Source organism: Mobula hypostoma, chromosome 3 (genome assembly GCF_963921235.1).
Source record: "Mobula hypostoma chromosome 3, sMobHyp1.1, whole genome shotgun sequence".
Lineage (NCBI taxonomy): Eukaryota > Metazoa > Chordata > Chondrichthyes > Myliobatiformes > Myliobatidae > Mobula > Mobula hypostoma.
In genome coordinates, this window is record NC_086099.1 from 41,317,981 (window position 1) to 41,334,302 (window position 16,322).

Consider the following 16,322-nt stretch of genomic DNA (forward strand, 5'->3'; position numbering starts at 1 on the left):
CAGTGAAACAATATTACAAAAAATAAGAGACATGTTGGGAATCAAAGTTGGTGAAAACATCAATAGTTTTAGATATGCGGATGACACTGCTAATTGCAAGTACAGAGGAAGAACTACAAAACTTAATTGATATAATTCTTGAAGAAAGTGCAAAAATGTGTCTATCTATCAATTACAAAAAGACAGAATGTATGGTGATATCCAAAAAGGAGGAGAATCCTATCTGCAGGCTGAGAATATACAGGGAAGACATAAAACAAGTGCAGAACTTTTGCTACTTAGGATGCTGGGTGACATCAGATGGCAGGTGCGACTTGGACATCAAAAGAAGAATAGGGATGGCAAAAGACACCTTTACGAGAATGAGGAGTATAATGACCTACACCAAACTAGGCATGACAACCTGCCTCAGTACTGAAATGTTACGTTTATCCAGTTATGTTATATGGCTCAGAATGCTGGACAATATCCAGTAACATGAGGAAACGAATTGTAGCAGCAGAGATGTGGTTTTTGGGGAGGATGCAAAGAATATCATGGAAGAAGCGAATATCTAACGAGGATGTCATGAACAGAGCAAACACAAAAAGAGAAATAATGTATGAGATCATGAAAAGGCAACGTAACTTCATTGGACATGTGATTAGGAAAGAGGAGTTAGAATGCACAGTAATTATGGGAAAGATTGAAAGGAAGAAAGCAACAGGAAGGCAAAGATAAATGATGATGGAGCCAGTAGCCAGAGAACTGGAAATGAATACCAATGAATTGATCCACAGGAATGTGTGGGCCATGGCAGTCAAAGCTCAAACCGGGCATGATGGTGATAATGACAAGACATTGAGAAGCAAGAATACATCAAAAAGGGAAATAGAGTAGCAATAAAGAATGGTAATTGGTGTCCGTAACTGGGAAGGTTTTTGTAGGAATGACCCTGATTGATAAATTACTGAAGTTACCAAAATTCAAGTCATCAGAGCACATGCAAAGTATTTTTGATAAGCAGCTAGAGATGATTCTTTGAGGTTTATAAGAGAACTAATGGCATGGATTGGAATAGATTTGAAACTGTGTCAGCGGATTTTCTAAGGATATAAGAATGGATGTTAAAATCTTTAGAAATCTATGTTGTACTTTGAACTTGCTCTGTCATTCGACAGCAGAGTTTTGAATGACCAGTCTCATGGGGGCAATGAGAGATGTAAGGAAGAAATGTGATGGAGTAGTCACTCTAAAGGTCATAGAAAGGCATCAGGAAAACAAGGAGCTGGGGAAGTGTTGGATGATATATAAGTAGGCTATTTTGCTGGTGGTGCTTGTCTGCTTGTGGAAGTTGTGAAATATTTGGCTCAGATACAGATGGATGAAGCTGGCAGATGGAGAATGATGTTTGTGTTGCCTTTGTTTTTTCCTGCTAGTGTGTATGATTGGAGTAAATTGCTGTTCACTTGTACTGGTACAAACTGTCAATTAAAGTCCAAGGATGGAGTTGGGTGTGATCACTGTACCTCTAGAAAGTGTTTTGGATAAAGTTACTCATGAATTGCATCCTTGGAAGGGTGATAACCATACAGGGATATCTGTGGATAAAGAAACCACTGCCCATGGAGGTACTGCTCTATGGGTGAAAATGGAGTGAAGTTGATCCATAGGAGAATGGTTGTCAAGGGATGTCGAACAATGATGTTGGAATCAATAATTTCAAAAAGAGTGCGAATAAATCTTCAATGGATAAGGAGGTACTACTGCAGTTGTACAAGGCCTTGGTGAGACCACACCTGGAGTATTGTGTGCAATTTTGGTCCCCTAATCTGAGGAAAGACATCCTTGCCATAGAGGGAGTACAAAGGAGGTTCACCAGATTGATTCCTGGGATGGCAGGTCTTTCATATGAAGAAAGACTGGATGAACTGGGCTTGTACTCGTTGGAATTTAGAAGATTGAGGGGGGATCTGATTGAAACGTATAAAATCCTAAAGGGATTGGACAGGCTAGATGCAGGAAGATTGTTCTCGGTGTTGGGGAAGTCCAGAACGAGGGGTCGCAGTTTGAGGATAAAGGGGAAGCCTTTTAGGACCGAGATTAGGAAAAACTTCTTCACACAGAGAGTGGTGAATCTGTGGAATTCTCTGCCACAGAAAACAGTTGAGGCCAGTTCATTGGCTATATTTAAGAGGGAGTTAGATATGGCCCTTGTGGCTAAAGGGATCGGGGGTATGGAGGGAAGGCTGGTACAGGGTTCTGAGTTGGATGATCAGCCATGGTCATACTGAATGCTGGTGCAGGCTCGAAGGGCTGAATGGCCTACTCCTGCACCTATTTTCTATTGTACATGCATTGCATAGAAATCGTTAAGGGAGTTCAAGAAGTGTGTGTGTATGTAAATTTGGAGAGGAGCAGTGTCTTTTTGGAAAGTCTGGCTTTGAGATGGGGTAATAGTTGGAAAAAGGAGTTTTTCCCTTGAGGATTGATGGTGAAAATAGGATAGTATCCCGAAGGAGAATTAGTAAATATCAGCTATTATAGGAACCATAACTTTAAGTCATGTGGCCATCTAAATTGGAGTGAGCACATTCTTTTGCATTGGGAGGAGCTTCATACTAGTTTGTATGGGATTTAAAAAATGCTCAGGGTATGTGGGCATATGGACATAATTATCCAAATGAGGGTTTGACTGTACACATATTCAAGGGACAATGTAATCATTGCAGAGACATGCCTAAGTAAACTAAATTGTGCATTATTGGTTATAACAGTTTTGGTGTCAAAGGACATGATGTCATCATTTGAAACAAATTTCAATTACCATGATCAGGGATGGAAGTATTATAGGTAGAATTTAAAGAACAACTTGAATCTGATATGACTTGATTGTATAACATATTGTGTTTTGGCTGCTAGAGGTGCTGTTCATTTTGTTGACTTTTGTATGAACATCGCTTCCTGTTCATAAGCCTTTTTTCACATCATTTCCTGCACAGATTAATTTGGATTTTGACTTGCAGCACTCATGGTAGAAAGACATGCATCTCCATCCACTTATTTGCCCTTAAAACAGCAATATTTTTTAGTCTTAAGCTTTCTTTGTATCAGTAAACATTTAATAGATGTACTTTGTAGTAAGTATTATGTGGCATAACGATGGTTTAATACAGATGAACAAGTTCACTCTGGCCTACACGACGTAATTATGAAATGTTGTATATGTAACACTGATCATGAGAATAACAGATCATATTAGTATATTCAGGTGTGCAATGATTCTGTATTGAATATAATAATGTACTTTCTGCAGTTTTACAAGTTTTCTTATTGAAAACCCTGAAGTAGTCTTCCGGCTTGGGTGATTTTTGAGAAGCTGTTTAACTCCATACCTAGCTTTGTACACCCACACTGAAAGGGCAGTAGATACTGACTCTGCATGTACTAGAGGACATGAAAATATGCTGCCAGACTAGTATGGCAGAAGTGAGGTTTTAATTGTAATAAAAAAGATAGTAGGAGAGGTTAAGTAGGGAACATCAGTTATGCAATTGAATATTATACTAAATGGAAGGTAGCATTGCAATCCAGCATTTAAAGTTCAAGACAAACTCTTAACTGGATAAAGAAGAAAACTAAAAGACAGCGGTGGAAAAATCTTCAGTGAGCTTGAGATATAGAGAACAATCATGTCTGTTTTTCTGCTGTGTTTGTTTTTTCTTTATTTGTGTTTGGCATTAATGCTGTTTGTTGTCTGGATTCGGAAGCATTTAACTTTCTTTCTCTCCTGCACAGATGCTGCTGATCTGCTTAGTAGTTGTCATATCTTCTGTTTCTCTTTCAGATTTCCAGCATCTGTATTATTTGCTTTTGGCATTGATATAAACTTGTATGCTGCATTTAATTTAGAAATAAATACAGAATGGAAGAACTCAGCAGGCCAGGTAGCATCTATGGAAAAGAGTAAGCTGTCGATGTTTTGGATCGAGACCCTTCATCCTCCAACATTTTGTGTATTAGTTTGATTTCCAATAACTGCAGATTTTCTCTAATCTAGGAACAGGTTTGAGAGTATTTGGTTGGACTGTGAAATATACACCATTGGTGCAGTCCTAAAATTAGACCCAATTCCTGATGCTCTCCAATCTTAATTAAGAATACTGTTGATTGGGCTTAAATTTTAAAAAGGCAAGGAAAGTGTAGAATGTGCTGTGTACTTTTTATCAACTTTTTTTGACCATGATTTGTGCATATTAAGTATTCTTGATTAGAATCAGGTTTATTATCACAGGCATGTTTCGTGAAATTTGTTAACTTAGCAGCAGCAGTACAATGCAATATGATATATAAAAACATAAATAAGTTAATTGCAGTAAGTGTGTGTATGTATATGTATAAAAATGGTGCAAAAATAATATATTTAAGAAGTGAGGTCGTCTTTATGGGTTCAATGTCCATTTAGGAATTGTATGGCAGAGGGGAAGAAATTGAAGGTTTGCCATATTTGGGATATCTTTTACTTGTGCCATTAAAAATGCATTAAACAGGTGTACTTCTAGCCTTATTTGAGGACCTGTTGATGGATTAGTTAACCAAAGTTACTAAGAATCGTAGTTTTAAAAGCCATCGAGAAATTATTATACAGGTTGCCCCCGTTTTCCGAATGTTCGCTTTACGACACCTCACTGTTACGAAAGACCTACATTAGTTACCTGTTTTCACTAACGGAAGGTGTTTTCACTGTTATGAAAAAAGGCAGTGCACGCCCGAACAGCCAAGCTCCTCCTCCGGAACTGCATTCTAGCTGGCATTGCTTAAACACATGCTTTATCTTGATTTATTTTGTGCATCTGTTAGCAAGATGAGTTCTAAGGTATTAGAAAAGCCTAAAAGAGCCGTTAGGGTGTTACACTTAGCATAAAACTAGACATTAAGTGTTTCGATTGTGGTAAACGAAGTAAGGACACTGTCTGCGCATTGAACTTGCCTGTGTCCACCATTCGCACTATTTACATGCAGAGAGAAAGAATTTTGAAAGCTGCCGATGTTACTGTTGGTTCTGCTCGTAGCAAAGTGGTCTCTCTTAGTCGGCATCCAATATTGGATAAAATGGAAAGTCTAGTGCTTGAGTGGATTGATGGGTGTACAAAGCGTGGTGTTCCATTAAGTTTTCTTTTACTTAAGGAGAAATCAGTCAGTCTTTTTAATGAGCTGAAACAGAAAACACTGGACGATGGTGATGAAAGTGTTGCGAAGGTGGAATTTAAAGGTAGTCATGGGTGGTTTGATCGGTTTCTGAGGCGAGGGCAGCTTCTTAGTTTAAGCAGAGGTCCCCAACCTCCGGCCCACGAAGAATGCAGTGGTGCAGCGGTAGTCGAGACACACACAGCACATCTTTAAGAACAAAGCCGAAATAAACAAGCTAATTAATTAGGTGCCGCCCGGCACGTAAATGTTGACCCAGATCAGAGGTGATTGCCAATTGCATTAGGTGGTTCTCCGTATAAGCAAGTGTTTAACTGTGACGAAACTGCAATTTATTGGAGTCTTCCCGATTCCGGTAAGTGAAACTATACTGTACCTACATTATTTCTACTTTATATAGGCTGTGAAATTTTGTGTTATTTGGTATGATTTGGTAGCTTCATAGCTTAAAGGTTACTGGAGAAAGTGTTTCTGCTGAGAGCGCTTCCGCGAGATTTTCGCTGTGCTAGATGGTGCTGCAGAAAAGTATTTCTACTTTATATATGGCTGTGTATTTATATCATTCCTGCTTTTACTATATGTTACTGTTATTTTAGGTTTTGTGTTATTTGGCATGATTTAGTAGGTTTTTTTGGGTCTGGGAATGCTCAAAAAAATTTTCCCATATTAATAAATGGTAATTTCTTATTCACTTTACAACATTCCGGCTTAAGAACCGTTTCATAGGAATGCTCTACCTTCGGATAGCAGGGGAAACTTGTATTCTATACATCAGGGCAGCAGTTTTATTAGGACACGAATCCGTACACTGATCAATAAACAGTTCTGACCTAAAGTTATTGACTGGAGATTTCAGTTCTGTTTTTCTCCTCTCAAATGCTGTTTGACCTGATGAGGCTTCTGTTTTTCTTTCAGATTTGCAAAATCCTATATTTTGCTCATGAACTGATTTAACCTTGTACTTGTGCAGTTAGCTAACACCCAAAATTATACATTTGCTATGGTTACATGATTAATACCACAGTTATGAATGATGGTGGGCAAAGCAGAAGGAGGTCAAGATCCATTTCCCGTGGAGCTTGCCTTCAAATGTAGAATTAAATTGCTAATTTTTGCTTAAAGGCAACTTTTCTTATAATGGATGCACAATGTCCACAAGATGAAAGTTTGGGTTGTTTATATTGTAGAGTGCTGTCATCAAAGAGAGCAGGTTTACATCTGTGCTCTGCCACATCTGTTTTGTTAAAAGTCAAATTGAGTTCTAGTATGATCCCTCAATGACTGCCATGGTAGCAATATAAAGAGGGCATAAAAGGCAAGTTCTGTTTACAAACCCCATTTCCAGAAAAGTTGGGATATTTTCCAAAATGCAATAAAAACAAAAATCTGTGATATGTTAATTCACGTGAACTTTTATTTAACTGACAAAAGTACAAAAAAGATTTTCAATAGTTTTACTGACCAACTTAATTGTATTTTGTAAACATACACAAATTTAGAATTTGATGGCTGAACACCACTCAACAAAAGTTGGGACAGAGGCATGTTTACCATTGTGTTACATCACCTTTCCTTTTAATAACACTTTTTAATCATTTTGGAACTGAGGATACTAATTGCAGTAGATTTGCAATTGGAAATTTTGTCCATTCTTACTTGATATAAGACTTCAGCTGCTCAACAGTCCGTGGTCTCCGTTGTCTGATTCTCCTCTTCATGATGCGCCATACGTTTTCAATAGGAGATGGATCTGGACTGGCAGCAGGCCAGTCAAGCACACCTACTCTGTGTCTACAAAGCCACACTGTTGTAACCCGTGCAGAATGTGGTCTGGCATTGTCCTGCTGAAATAAGCATGGACGTTCCGGGAAGAGACGTCACCATGATGGCAACAAGTGCCTCTCTAAAATCCTAATATACGCCTCCGAGTCAATGGTACCTTCACATACATGCAACTCACCCGTGCCGTGGGCACTGATGCACCCCCATACCATCACAGATGCTGGCTTTTGCACCTTTCGCTGATAACAATCTGGACGGTTGTTTTCATCTTTGGCACGGAGAACTCGACACCCGTTTTTTCCGAAAACTAGCTGAAATGTGGACTCATCTGACCACAGCACACGGTTCCACAGTCTTTCGGTCCATCTGAGAAGAGCTCGGGCCCCGAGAGCTCGCTGGCGTTTCTGCATAGAGTTGATGTATGGCTTCCTCCTTGCATAATACAGTGTCAAGTTGCATTTCTGGATGCAGCGACGGACTGTGTTGAGTGACAGTGGTTTTCTGAAGTACTCCCGAGCCCAGGTGGCTATAATTGTCACAGTAGCATGATGGTTTCTTAGGCAGTGCCGCCTGAGGGCTCAAAGATCACGCGCATTCAACAGTGGTTTCCGACCTTGCCCTTTACGCACTGAGATGTCTCTGAATCTTTTCACAATATTATGTACAGTAGATGTTGAAAGACCTAAATTCTCTGCAATCTTGCGTTGAGAAATGTTCCTTTTGAACTGATACTTGAATACTCTGTGAACTTTTCAAGCTTATTTTAACTCTGTCCTAACTTTTGTTGAGTGTGTTGCAGCCATCAAATTCTAAATTTGTGTACGTTTACAAAATACAATTAAGTTGGTCAGTAAAGCTATTGAAAATCTTTTCTTTGTACTTTTGTCAGTTAAATAAAGGTTCACATGAATTAAAATATCACAGATTTTTGTTTTTATTGCATTTTGGAAAATATCCCAACTTTTCTGGAAATGGGGTTTGTACATGCATAATGGACCATAAGTAACAATAAAAAATCAAATTGATTCTAGCTTGATCAAATGCCAGAATAAATTTGTTATCACTGACAAACATTAGTTCTGCTGCAGCAGTATAGTGCAATGTCAATTATCATAAATTACAAAAAAAAATGAAACCAAAAGATACTTGGACCATTCAAAAATCTGATGGCTGAGAGAAGCTTGTTTCTGAATCAGAGTGTGGTTATTCAGGTTCCTAGAAGACTCTAATCATAATACTAATAACAATAAGAGCTGGATAAAACATTTGTATAGCTTTCAAGCACAGTTACAGTTTTAACCAAAAAACAATTTGTATTATAGGCTTATCTTAACTACTATCACGTTTTGGATTGAATTTTATTTTACCAAAAAAAATGCTTGTCATCAAATGACTGAGTTTTTTTAAATATCAGGTCATTGGAAAGCTCTTGATGCCAGAACTTTGAGTTTTATTACTTTAAGAACTTGCACAGTTCTCATGAGTTCTTCATAAAGTGGATTTTCCAAAAGTGACCTTCTGCTGACAGTACTTGTTGACCTGACCCATGCTGCATGTTGATCAAGTTCTTCAATCTGGTCACTATATATAGATTTCTACCATTGCTATTAAATAAGACTGCCAAAGTCATAATTTAAGCTGTGATCATACTCTTGATTTGTTATTGTTGGTAAGTGCCATACATATTGCAGGATTTTGTGGTAAAGGCTTAAAAAAATTATTTTTGGCCAGGTGAGCTTACTTCCAGTATTGGTTGATGAAAACTGTTCACTTTGCAAGCAAATGTTGTGATTTTTAGTATTTGCAAAAAATTGTCATTTCAATCTTAATTGCACATTTTTATTTATTCTGTAGCTACGCATTCTAGTTCTGGGTTACCTCACCAGGAGAAATTACCTCCTAACTACCCTGTCATGATTCTTCCTTTTCACACGTGTACATTTTTAAAATATACTGCTTAGAAAAATAACAAGTAACACTAATTGTGTCTCCTGTGTGAGCTCTTCATTAACCTGAAAAGGAGGCCATTGTTGGATGAAGCTGAAATATCAGATTTAAAACCTTCTACTAAGTATCTACCTTGCCTGCCCTCCAGCTTCCAGCAAACAATGGGGGGTGGGGGAGATGAATTAGGCAGTTTCTGAATAGAGTACATGTATGATTTGTACTTCTGGTGAATTGAAGGAAAGGGCAATACACTTAAGAATGGGGAGATGTATGGCAGGCATTTTAGCATTTTCTTGCTTAACCTTCCATACAATTAATTTGAATCACTTTAAGTAATGAGGGCATGTCAACTATGATAGAATAGAAGTAGGGCTAGCAGCTAGGATTCTGGACCATAACCCAGACACATTTTTAGATTCCTGAACAGCAGCTGGGGAACGTAAAATTGCTGTAATCAAATAAACCTGGAACTAAAAAAGAGTGCTATTCTTGGAAATATTGCCCATGAAATATTGAAGCAAATTCATTCCTTGCATAGTCTGGCTAATGTGCAATTCCCGATGTACCATTGTAATTGACTCATAACCATCACCTCAGTTCAAGGAGAATTATGGATATTCAGCAAGGTCTAACATTACCAGCAGTGACCAATGCATAAAGAAAAAGAAAAAAAAACTTCATTCATGAGAATTCACCAAATTGATAAATCAATGGAAAACTTAAGCCAACTTTTCAAATAAACTGGCATTCTGTATGTACTTCTATTCATGCAGAAATTTTACCCATAGCACCTGCAAGTAATATTCACACAGGAATGTGTAATAGTGTATTAGATGACTGTTGTATTTATGTTTAATTTAAGTTTATTTTTGGAAGCAACTTGGAAGCAAGGTTTAATAATGTGCATTCAACGTTTGCCTATGGATAACCCTGAGAGAAGGGAGCAAAATTAATTCTAATTGTGAAATAAACTATTTTCACTTGTATCGTAACGTGAATTTCCATTTCTTACAAGATTTGCTATGATTTTGGAATGCTGTAGTCAATGTTTCCTGGTATTGTCATTGGTTCTCTGTGGTGCTCTGTTAAGGAATAAATCATAGAACATAGAATAGTACAGCACATTACAGGCCCTTCGGCCCACAATGTTGTGCCGACCCTTAAACCCTGCCTCCCATATAACCCCCCACCTTAAATTCCTCCATATACCTGTCTAGTAGTCTCTTAAACTTCGCCAGTGTACCTGCCTCCACCACTGACTCAGGCAGTGTGTTCCACGCACCAACCACTCTCTAAGTAAAAAAACCTTCCTCTAATATCCCCCTTGAACTTCCCACCCCTTACCTTAAAGCCATGTCCTCTTGTATTGAGCAGTGGTGCCCTGGGGACGCGGCGCTGGCTGTCCACTCCATCTATTCTTATTATCTTGTACACCTCTATCATTTTCTTTTCATCCTCCTTCTCTCCAAAGAGTAAAGCCCTAGCTCCCTTAATGTCTGATCATAATGCATACTCTCTAAACCAGGCAGCATCCTGGTAAATCTCCTCTGTACCCTTTCCAATGCTTCCACATCCTCCCTATGGTGAGGCAACCAGAACTGGACGCAGTACTCCAATTGTGGCCTAACCAGAGTTTTATAGAGCTGCATTATTACATCGCGACTCTTAAACTCTATTCCTCGACTTATGAAAGCTAACACCCCATAAGCTTTCTTAACTACCCTATCCACCTTTGAGGCAACTTTCAGGGATCTGTGGACATGTACCCCCAGATCCCTCTGCTCCTCCACACTACCAAGTATCCTGCCATTTACTTTGTACTCTGCCTTGGAGTTTGTCCTTCTAAAGTGTACCACCTCACACTTCTCTGGGTTGAACTCCATCTGCCACTTCTCAGCCCACTTCTGCATCCTATCAATGTCTCTCTGCAATCCTTGACAATCCTCTACACTATCTACAACACCACCAACCTTTGTGTTGTCTGCAAACTTGCCAACCCACCCTTCTACCCCCACGTCCAGGTCGTTAATAAAAATCACAAAGTAGAGGTCCCAGAACAGATCCTTGTGGGACACCACTCGTCACAATCCTCCACTCTGAATGTACTCCCTCCACCACGACCCTGTGCCTTCTGCAGGCAAGTCAATTCTGAATCCACCTGACCAAACTTCCCTGGATCCCATGCCTTCTGACTTTCTGAATAAGCCTACCGTGTGGAACCTTGTCAAATGCCTTACTAAAATCCATATAGATCACATCCACTGCACTACCCTCATCTATATGCCTGGTCACCTCCTCAAAGTATTCTATCAGGCTTGTTAGACATGATCTGCCCTTCACAAAGCCATGCTGACTGTCCCTGATCAGACCATGATTCCCTAAATGCCCATTTAGATGTTAACTAAAACAACTTGATTGCTTAATGGAAGTCAGTTTTGCAAACATTCTTCAATATTGTACCTTTTTATAGCAAAAAATGCCTAGTTTACTTAAAGGGTTGTATGAATAAGTATACTGTGGGACTTTAATTGCAGCATTTCATAGTCCTGTGTACCTACCTCCTATGCATTGGCAATGTTAAGCAGGTGAAAAGAAGCTATTTTATATGTTGAATAAGTCTATCAGAATTTGATACACTTTGTAATGTTAATAAGTTACATGATGCTACTTTGCATTAAACCATTTGTTACCTGAATAAAATATTCACCTCTTAGGTATTTACAGCAGTTTGTTATTGTTACTCTGGTTTTCTAGAGTTACTCTTGGTTTTGTATTATGCTATGCAAGGAGCAACCAGGTTCTTAAAATTGTGGAAGCTTGCATTTTTATTAAGTTTAATTATATTCGATGAATAGTTAGTTCAGTGTATTCTTCAATATTTTCCTTATGTCAATTTTTTAAAGATCAGCTGTTTAATTTATTTATTTAGTTTTTTAAGAATCATCATGGTGCTTAAATTTTCCCATTTCACTGACTAGTTTCTGTTTACAACAGGTGCTCTTACCAAAGTAAAGGAGAGTAACCGACATGTGGAAGAAGGGAAGATGGAGCTACATCAGGCAGATGGGGTCCGTGAACGTTGTGACACTATTTCCTTCGCCACATTAGCCGAAATTCACCATTTTCACACTATTCGTGTATCAGACTTCAAGACACAAATGCAGCAGTTTCTTAAGCAGCAGATTCTTTTTTACCAGAAGGTGACTCAAAAATTGGAGGAGGCCTTGCAGAAGTATGATGATGTTTAACTTCTGAAGATCTGATCTTTTCTTTTGTGGCCTTTCACACTGAACTAATGCAGGTGACCTTCAGATGGTCAAATTATTCTTGGATTAGCCTTGATGTTTATTACATTGAGCTTCCAGGTTGGGTGATCGAGCATCAAAATTTGTTGAGCAGTCTTTTGTATAAACAAAACACACGAAGTTTGCGACATAAATTACTCCAAATTGTGTCAGGAAAGGGACTGGGAAGAAGACTATTTAAATGTAATGTACTATATGCTAACACTACCATACTAACTTCATTCTGCAATATGCAGTATGTGTATACTATCTAAATTTTTGCTTTATTTAACAAGGTTATCCTGGGGACATTATTAGACTCAAAATCCTGTGTCATCTTAAAGTAATAGGCAGGTGGATGGATGCATCAAATGTATATTCTCCACACGTCTTGCTCTGAATGCTGAGGAAGCCAATAGACTTTAGTTTGTTCTGTAACAAATGAAACGCAAGGGTTAAAACATGTTTATGGATTCCAGCCACAGCAGCTATGTTACTCACGTGCCTTCTGAGTCACTTGTCTTCATAGTTTTATTAAATGCGTCTGTTAAAGGCAGAGGATATCATGAGTTTCCTCTACTTAAATTGCACCAGGGAGTGATTTTTGAGCTCTGACACATCAGGGAAGGAAGACTATATAGCTCTCTGGGTTGGTGGCAATCACAGTAAATATGAATGAAATTACACTCAGGAAATCAGGGGATGCTATTATAAACACAACCATTATGCCGGCAGGAATGACAGGTTTCAGAGTGACTATTCCATGTTAGTTGGAAATAAAGTTATCAAAATTTAGGGGAAACATTATTTAAATCTTGTAAGAATGTGGAACCACTTTGTTTTCCTTAGTAGCTTAAGGCTGTGTATGTATTGAGTTAACTTGAATATTTGTCTAAAACATTTTAAATTGAAGGATATTTCATAATGAATTAAAAACAGAAAAATGTGCAAATCACCAGCTGATCTCCTAAATGAGAATTAATGAAGATGAAATTTCTGAGTACTTCAAAAACTACATTGCAATTCCTGCTTTTGACAAATCATTGATAACAATCCATTCTGCATTATCTGGCTGACTTTTGCACCCACCTTCCCACTCTAACTCTGGGTTGTACTACAATGCCTTGTCTGTAGAACATGTATATTCTGACATTACATAAAATGTGTTGCTTGGTGGGAGTTGTTGCAATCCATTGTATCCCTTGAATACAGTAACTGACAAGGAGTTATTGTTAGCTGTCCTGGGCACGACAACCAAAGAACTGGCTGTTTTTTAGGCTTTTTCATCTGAAAATGAAAGTATTATATTTCATAACAGTACATTGAAATGATCAAATCGTAAAAGGTTTGAGATTTAACTGAAATAAATTTTAATTTAGCAATCAACTGCACTGGAATAGTCTGCCATTACTGGGCAATGTACAGTTATTGCTGTCATTAACTAAAGGAAAACTTACTGAATTTTTTTGCTACTAGTTAAAATGTCACATTGTGTAATGGTGCTGTGAGCAAAAGTAACTGGTCTTTGCGGCAGTCTACACTAAATAGCCATAACGTGTTTTTACAGAGGATATTTGTGGGAAACCAGAAAGATATGAAGATGTTTACAGCTTTTTGTATTACTTGTCATGGTTCCTGATCTGCAACAATTTGATAACCAGGATTTGTGAAATAAAATGACTGTTCACTCATAAGACTTGTATCAAAACCGTCAGACTTTCTGTGAAAGTGCTCTTTATATGAATCATCAGCACAGTTAAGTGATTTCATTGTATGCAACATAATAGATTAAAAATACTATAAGTGAATTCACTGGGCATTATTTACTTGTGTGGGTAAACTTGTTTTTAAACATAGCATTACTATGGCTTTGTATATCTAAAGTGTTGACAAATATACTTGATCCAAATGGTGTATATTTAAACTGCAGGGTGGAAACCTTTTTTAAAAACCAGTGTTCCTCACTACTTCATCCTGCATGGTGAACAACTTTCTCTCTCCAATTTTTATCCGCCTGGACATTTTTTGTTTTGTTGCCCTTTAAGATCTTCATCATGTGCTGCTGCTGTGGCATTGGCTGTTTATTTTGTCCAATTCACTGAGTTTGCAGAATTTTATCAATAAGGACTAACCCCAGTATTCACTAAACCTGCAGACAAGGTTGATGCTATTGTTTGACAGACATCTCACTTTCATGTTGAATGTTAACTCTAATACCTTTTTATTCTTCCCAATGTTGTTTGCTATGTTGCTACTATGTATTAGCTTGTCACCAAGATCTCCAAGTCTTGCTCAATGGACCCAGTATTTCAACCTGTCATCTCTTGGACTTTTCTCTTTTCCACTTTATTGACCTTTTTGCTGTTCCACCTCAGTCATATCTGCAACATTTCTGACACCTTCCCACAGAATTTTTTCCAGGTTCTCATTCTTGTACATATTTTCACTGAGGGCAGCCAAATCCTTCACACACCATTTTTACTCACACCCCCAACCCTCCAAATGCAAATAGGACCGTTTATGCAGCCTATTTGGTGCTTCAGTCTAGATGATCCCTCTTCATCAGCATCTGCCTTTGTCTGGATGAGCTTTATTCTCATAGTTGTTATTCTTTAAAATGTGAAATTTTCTACAAATAAAAAACTTTGAAATTGGAGCAGAGGGCATTCCCAACTCTGCCTGTCAGTGGTTTTATGTGAAGCATTCTTTTTCAACATTCTCACTTTATGATATATTACTGTCTTCTGCTCCAACTCTGAATAAGAACATTTAATCATCATGTTAATGTTCATTTAAGAACATTTAGCCAAGGCTAGAATCAACTCCTGTTGAAGCAAGGACCTGGACATTGCGGAAATAACCTCTCCTCCTCACTGACAATCAACACTGGTGCTCTTCAAGGAAGTGAGGCTGCTCTACTCTACACCTGTGGCTAGTGATAGCTCAATTGCCATCTTGTGCTGTTGGCAGAATTTCAGACAGTGACAAGGAGGCATACAGGAAAGAGATCTGCTGGTTGAGTGGTGTTGTAACAGCAACATTGAACTCAATGTCAGCAAGGCCAAGGAATTGATCGTGCACTTCAGGAAGGGGAAGTTGGGGAAATGCAGGACAGTCCTCACTGAGGGGTCAGCAGTGGAAAGGGTGACAGTATCTCTGAGGATCTATCCTGGGCCCAACGTATTGATGCAATTACAAAAAAGGCATAGCAGTCTCTGTATTTCATTGAGTTTGTTCATTGGTATGTCGCCAAAGACACTGGCAAATTTCTCCTGATGTACTGTAGAGAGCATTCTAACTGGCTTTACCACTGGTGTGGAGGGGCCACTGCACAGAATTGAAAGAATGGCAGAAACTTGTAAATTCAGCCAGCTCCATCATGCACACTGTCTCTCCCCCTCAACGTTGAGGATACCTTGAAAAGATGATGCCATCACCCAGGTCATGCTCTCTTCTCATTGCTACCATCAAGGGGAGACGCTCAATGTTTCAGAAACAGCTTCTCCCCTCCCCCTCCCCCTCCCCCCCCCACCATCAATGGACAAAGAACTCCTGAATACTTTTTTTTCTTGAACTATGTAAGATTTTTTATATATACTTAAAAACTATGAATTTCAATATGTATTAATGTACTGCTGCCTCAAATCAATAAATTTGATGACATATGTCAGTGATATTAAACCTAATTCTCATTCTTTCACTCACAAAATGCTGGTGGACTGCAGCAGGCTAGGCAGCATCCATAGGAAGAAGCACAGTGGACGTTTCAGGCCGAGACCCTTTGTCAGGACTAAATGAAAGAAGAGATAGTAAGAGCATCTGCAGATTTCCTCGTGTTTGCTCATTCTTTCACTGCCAGTTTATGCTCTGTTCTAGTCTATTGTCTGTCTGTTCCTTTTCTAGCCTTTTATCTCCATTTCCTTTCATAGATTTGTAACCTGTGTTTAGAAAAATTGTCTGTTAATTGCACAGTTGTGTGAGCAATTTCACCTTGCTTAGCAAATTGTAAAAGATGCTTTTTTTCTTGCATTGCATCAACTATAATGATTTTTTTTGTTGCACTATGTCTTCATTGTAGATCTGCTGCTGTCACAATACAGTCATAAACTGGAACCATCTTCA

The 16,322-nt window shown here is 38.4% G+C and overlaps 1 protein-coding gene across 1 annotated transcript in view; it reads left to right on the top strand.

The window, feature by feature from the left end:
* LOC134343949 (sorting nexin-18-like) overlaps positions 1 to 12,904 on the top strand; it is a 39,370-nt gene extending 26,466 nt beyond the window's left edge. Inside the window, exon 2 of the mRNA XM_063042919.1 lies at positions 11,911 to 12,904. Within this exon, the coding sequence (XP_062898989.1) occupies positions 11,911 to 12,164 (254 nt within the window). The 3' untranslated portion in view covers positions 12,165 to 12,904. The remainder of the gene's footprint in view (positions 1 to 11,910) is intronic.
* Positions 12,905 to 16,322: the final 3,418 nt, after the last annotated feature.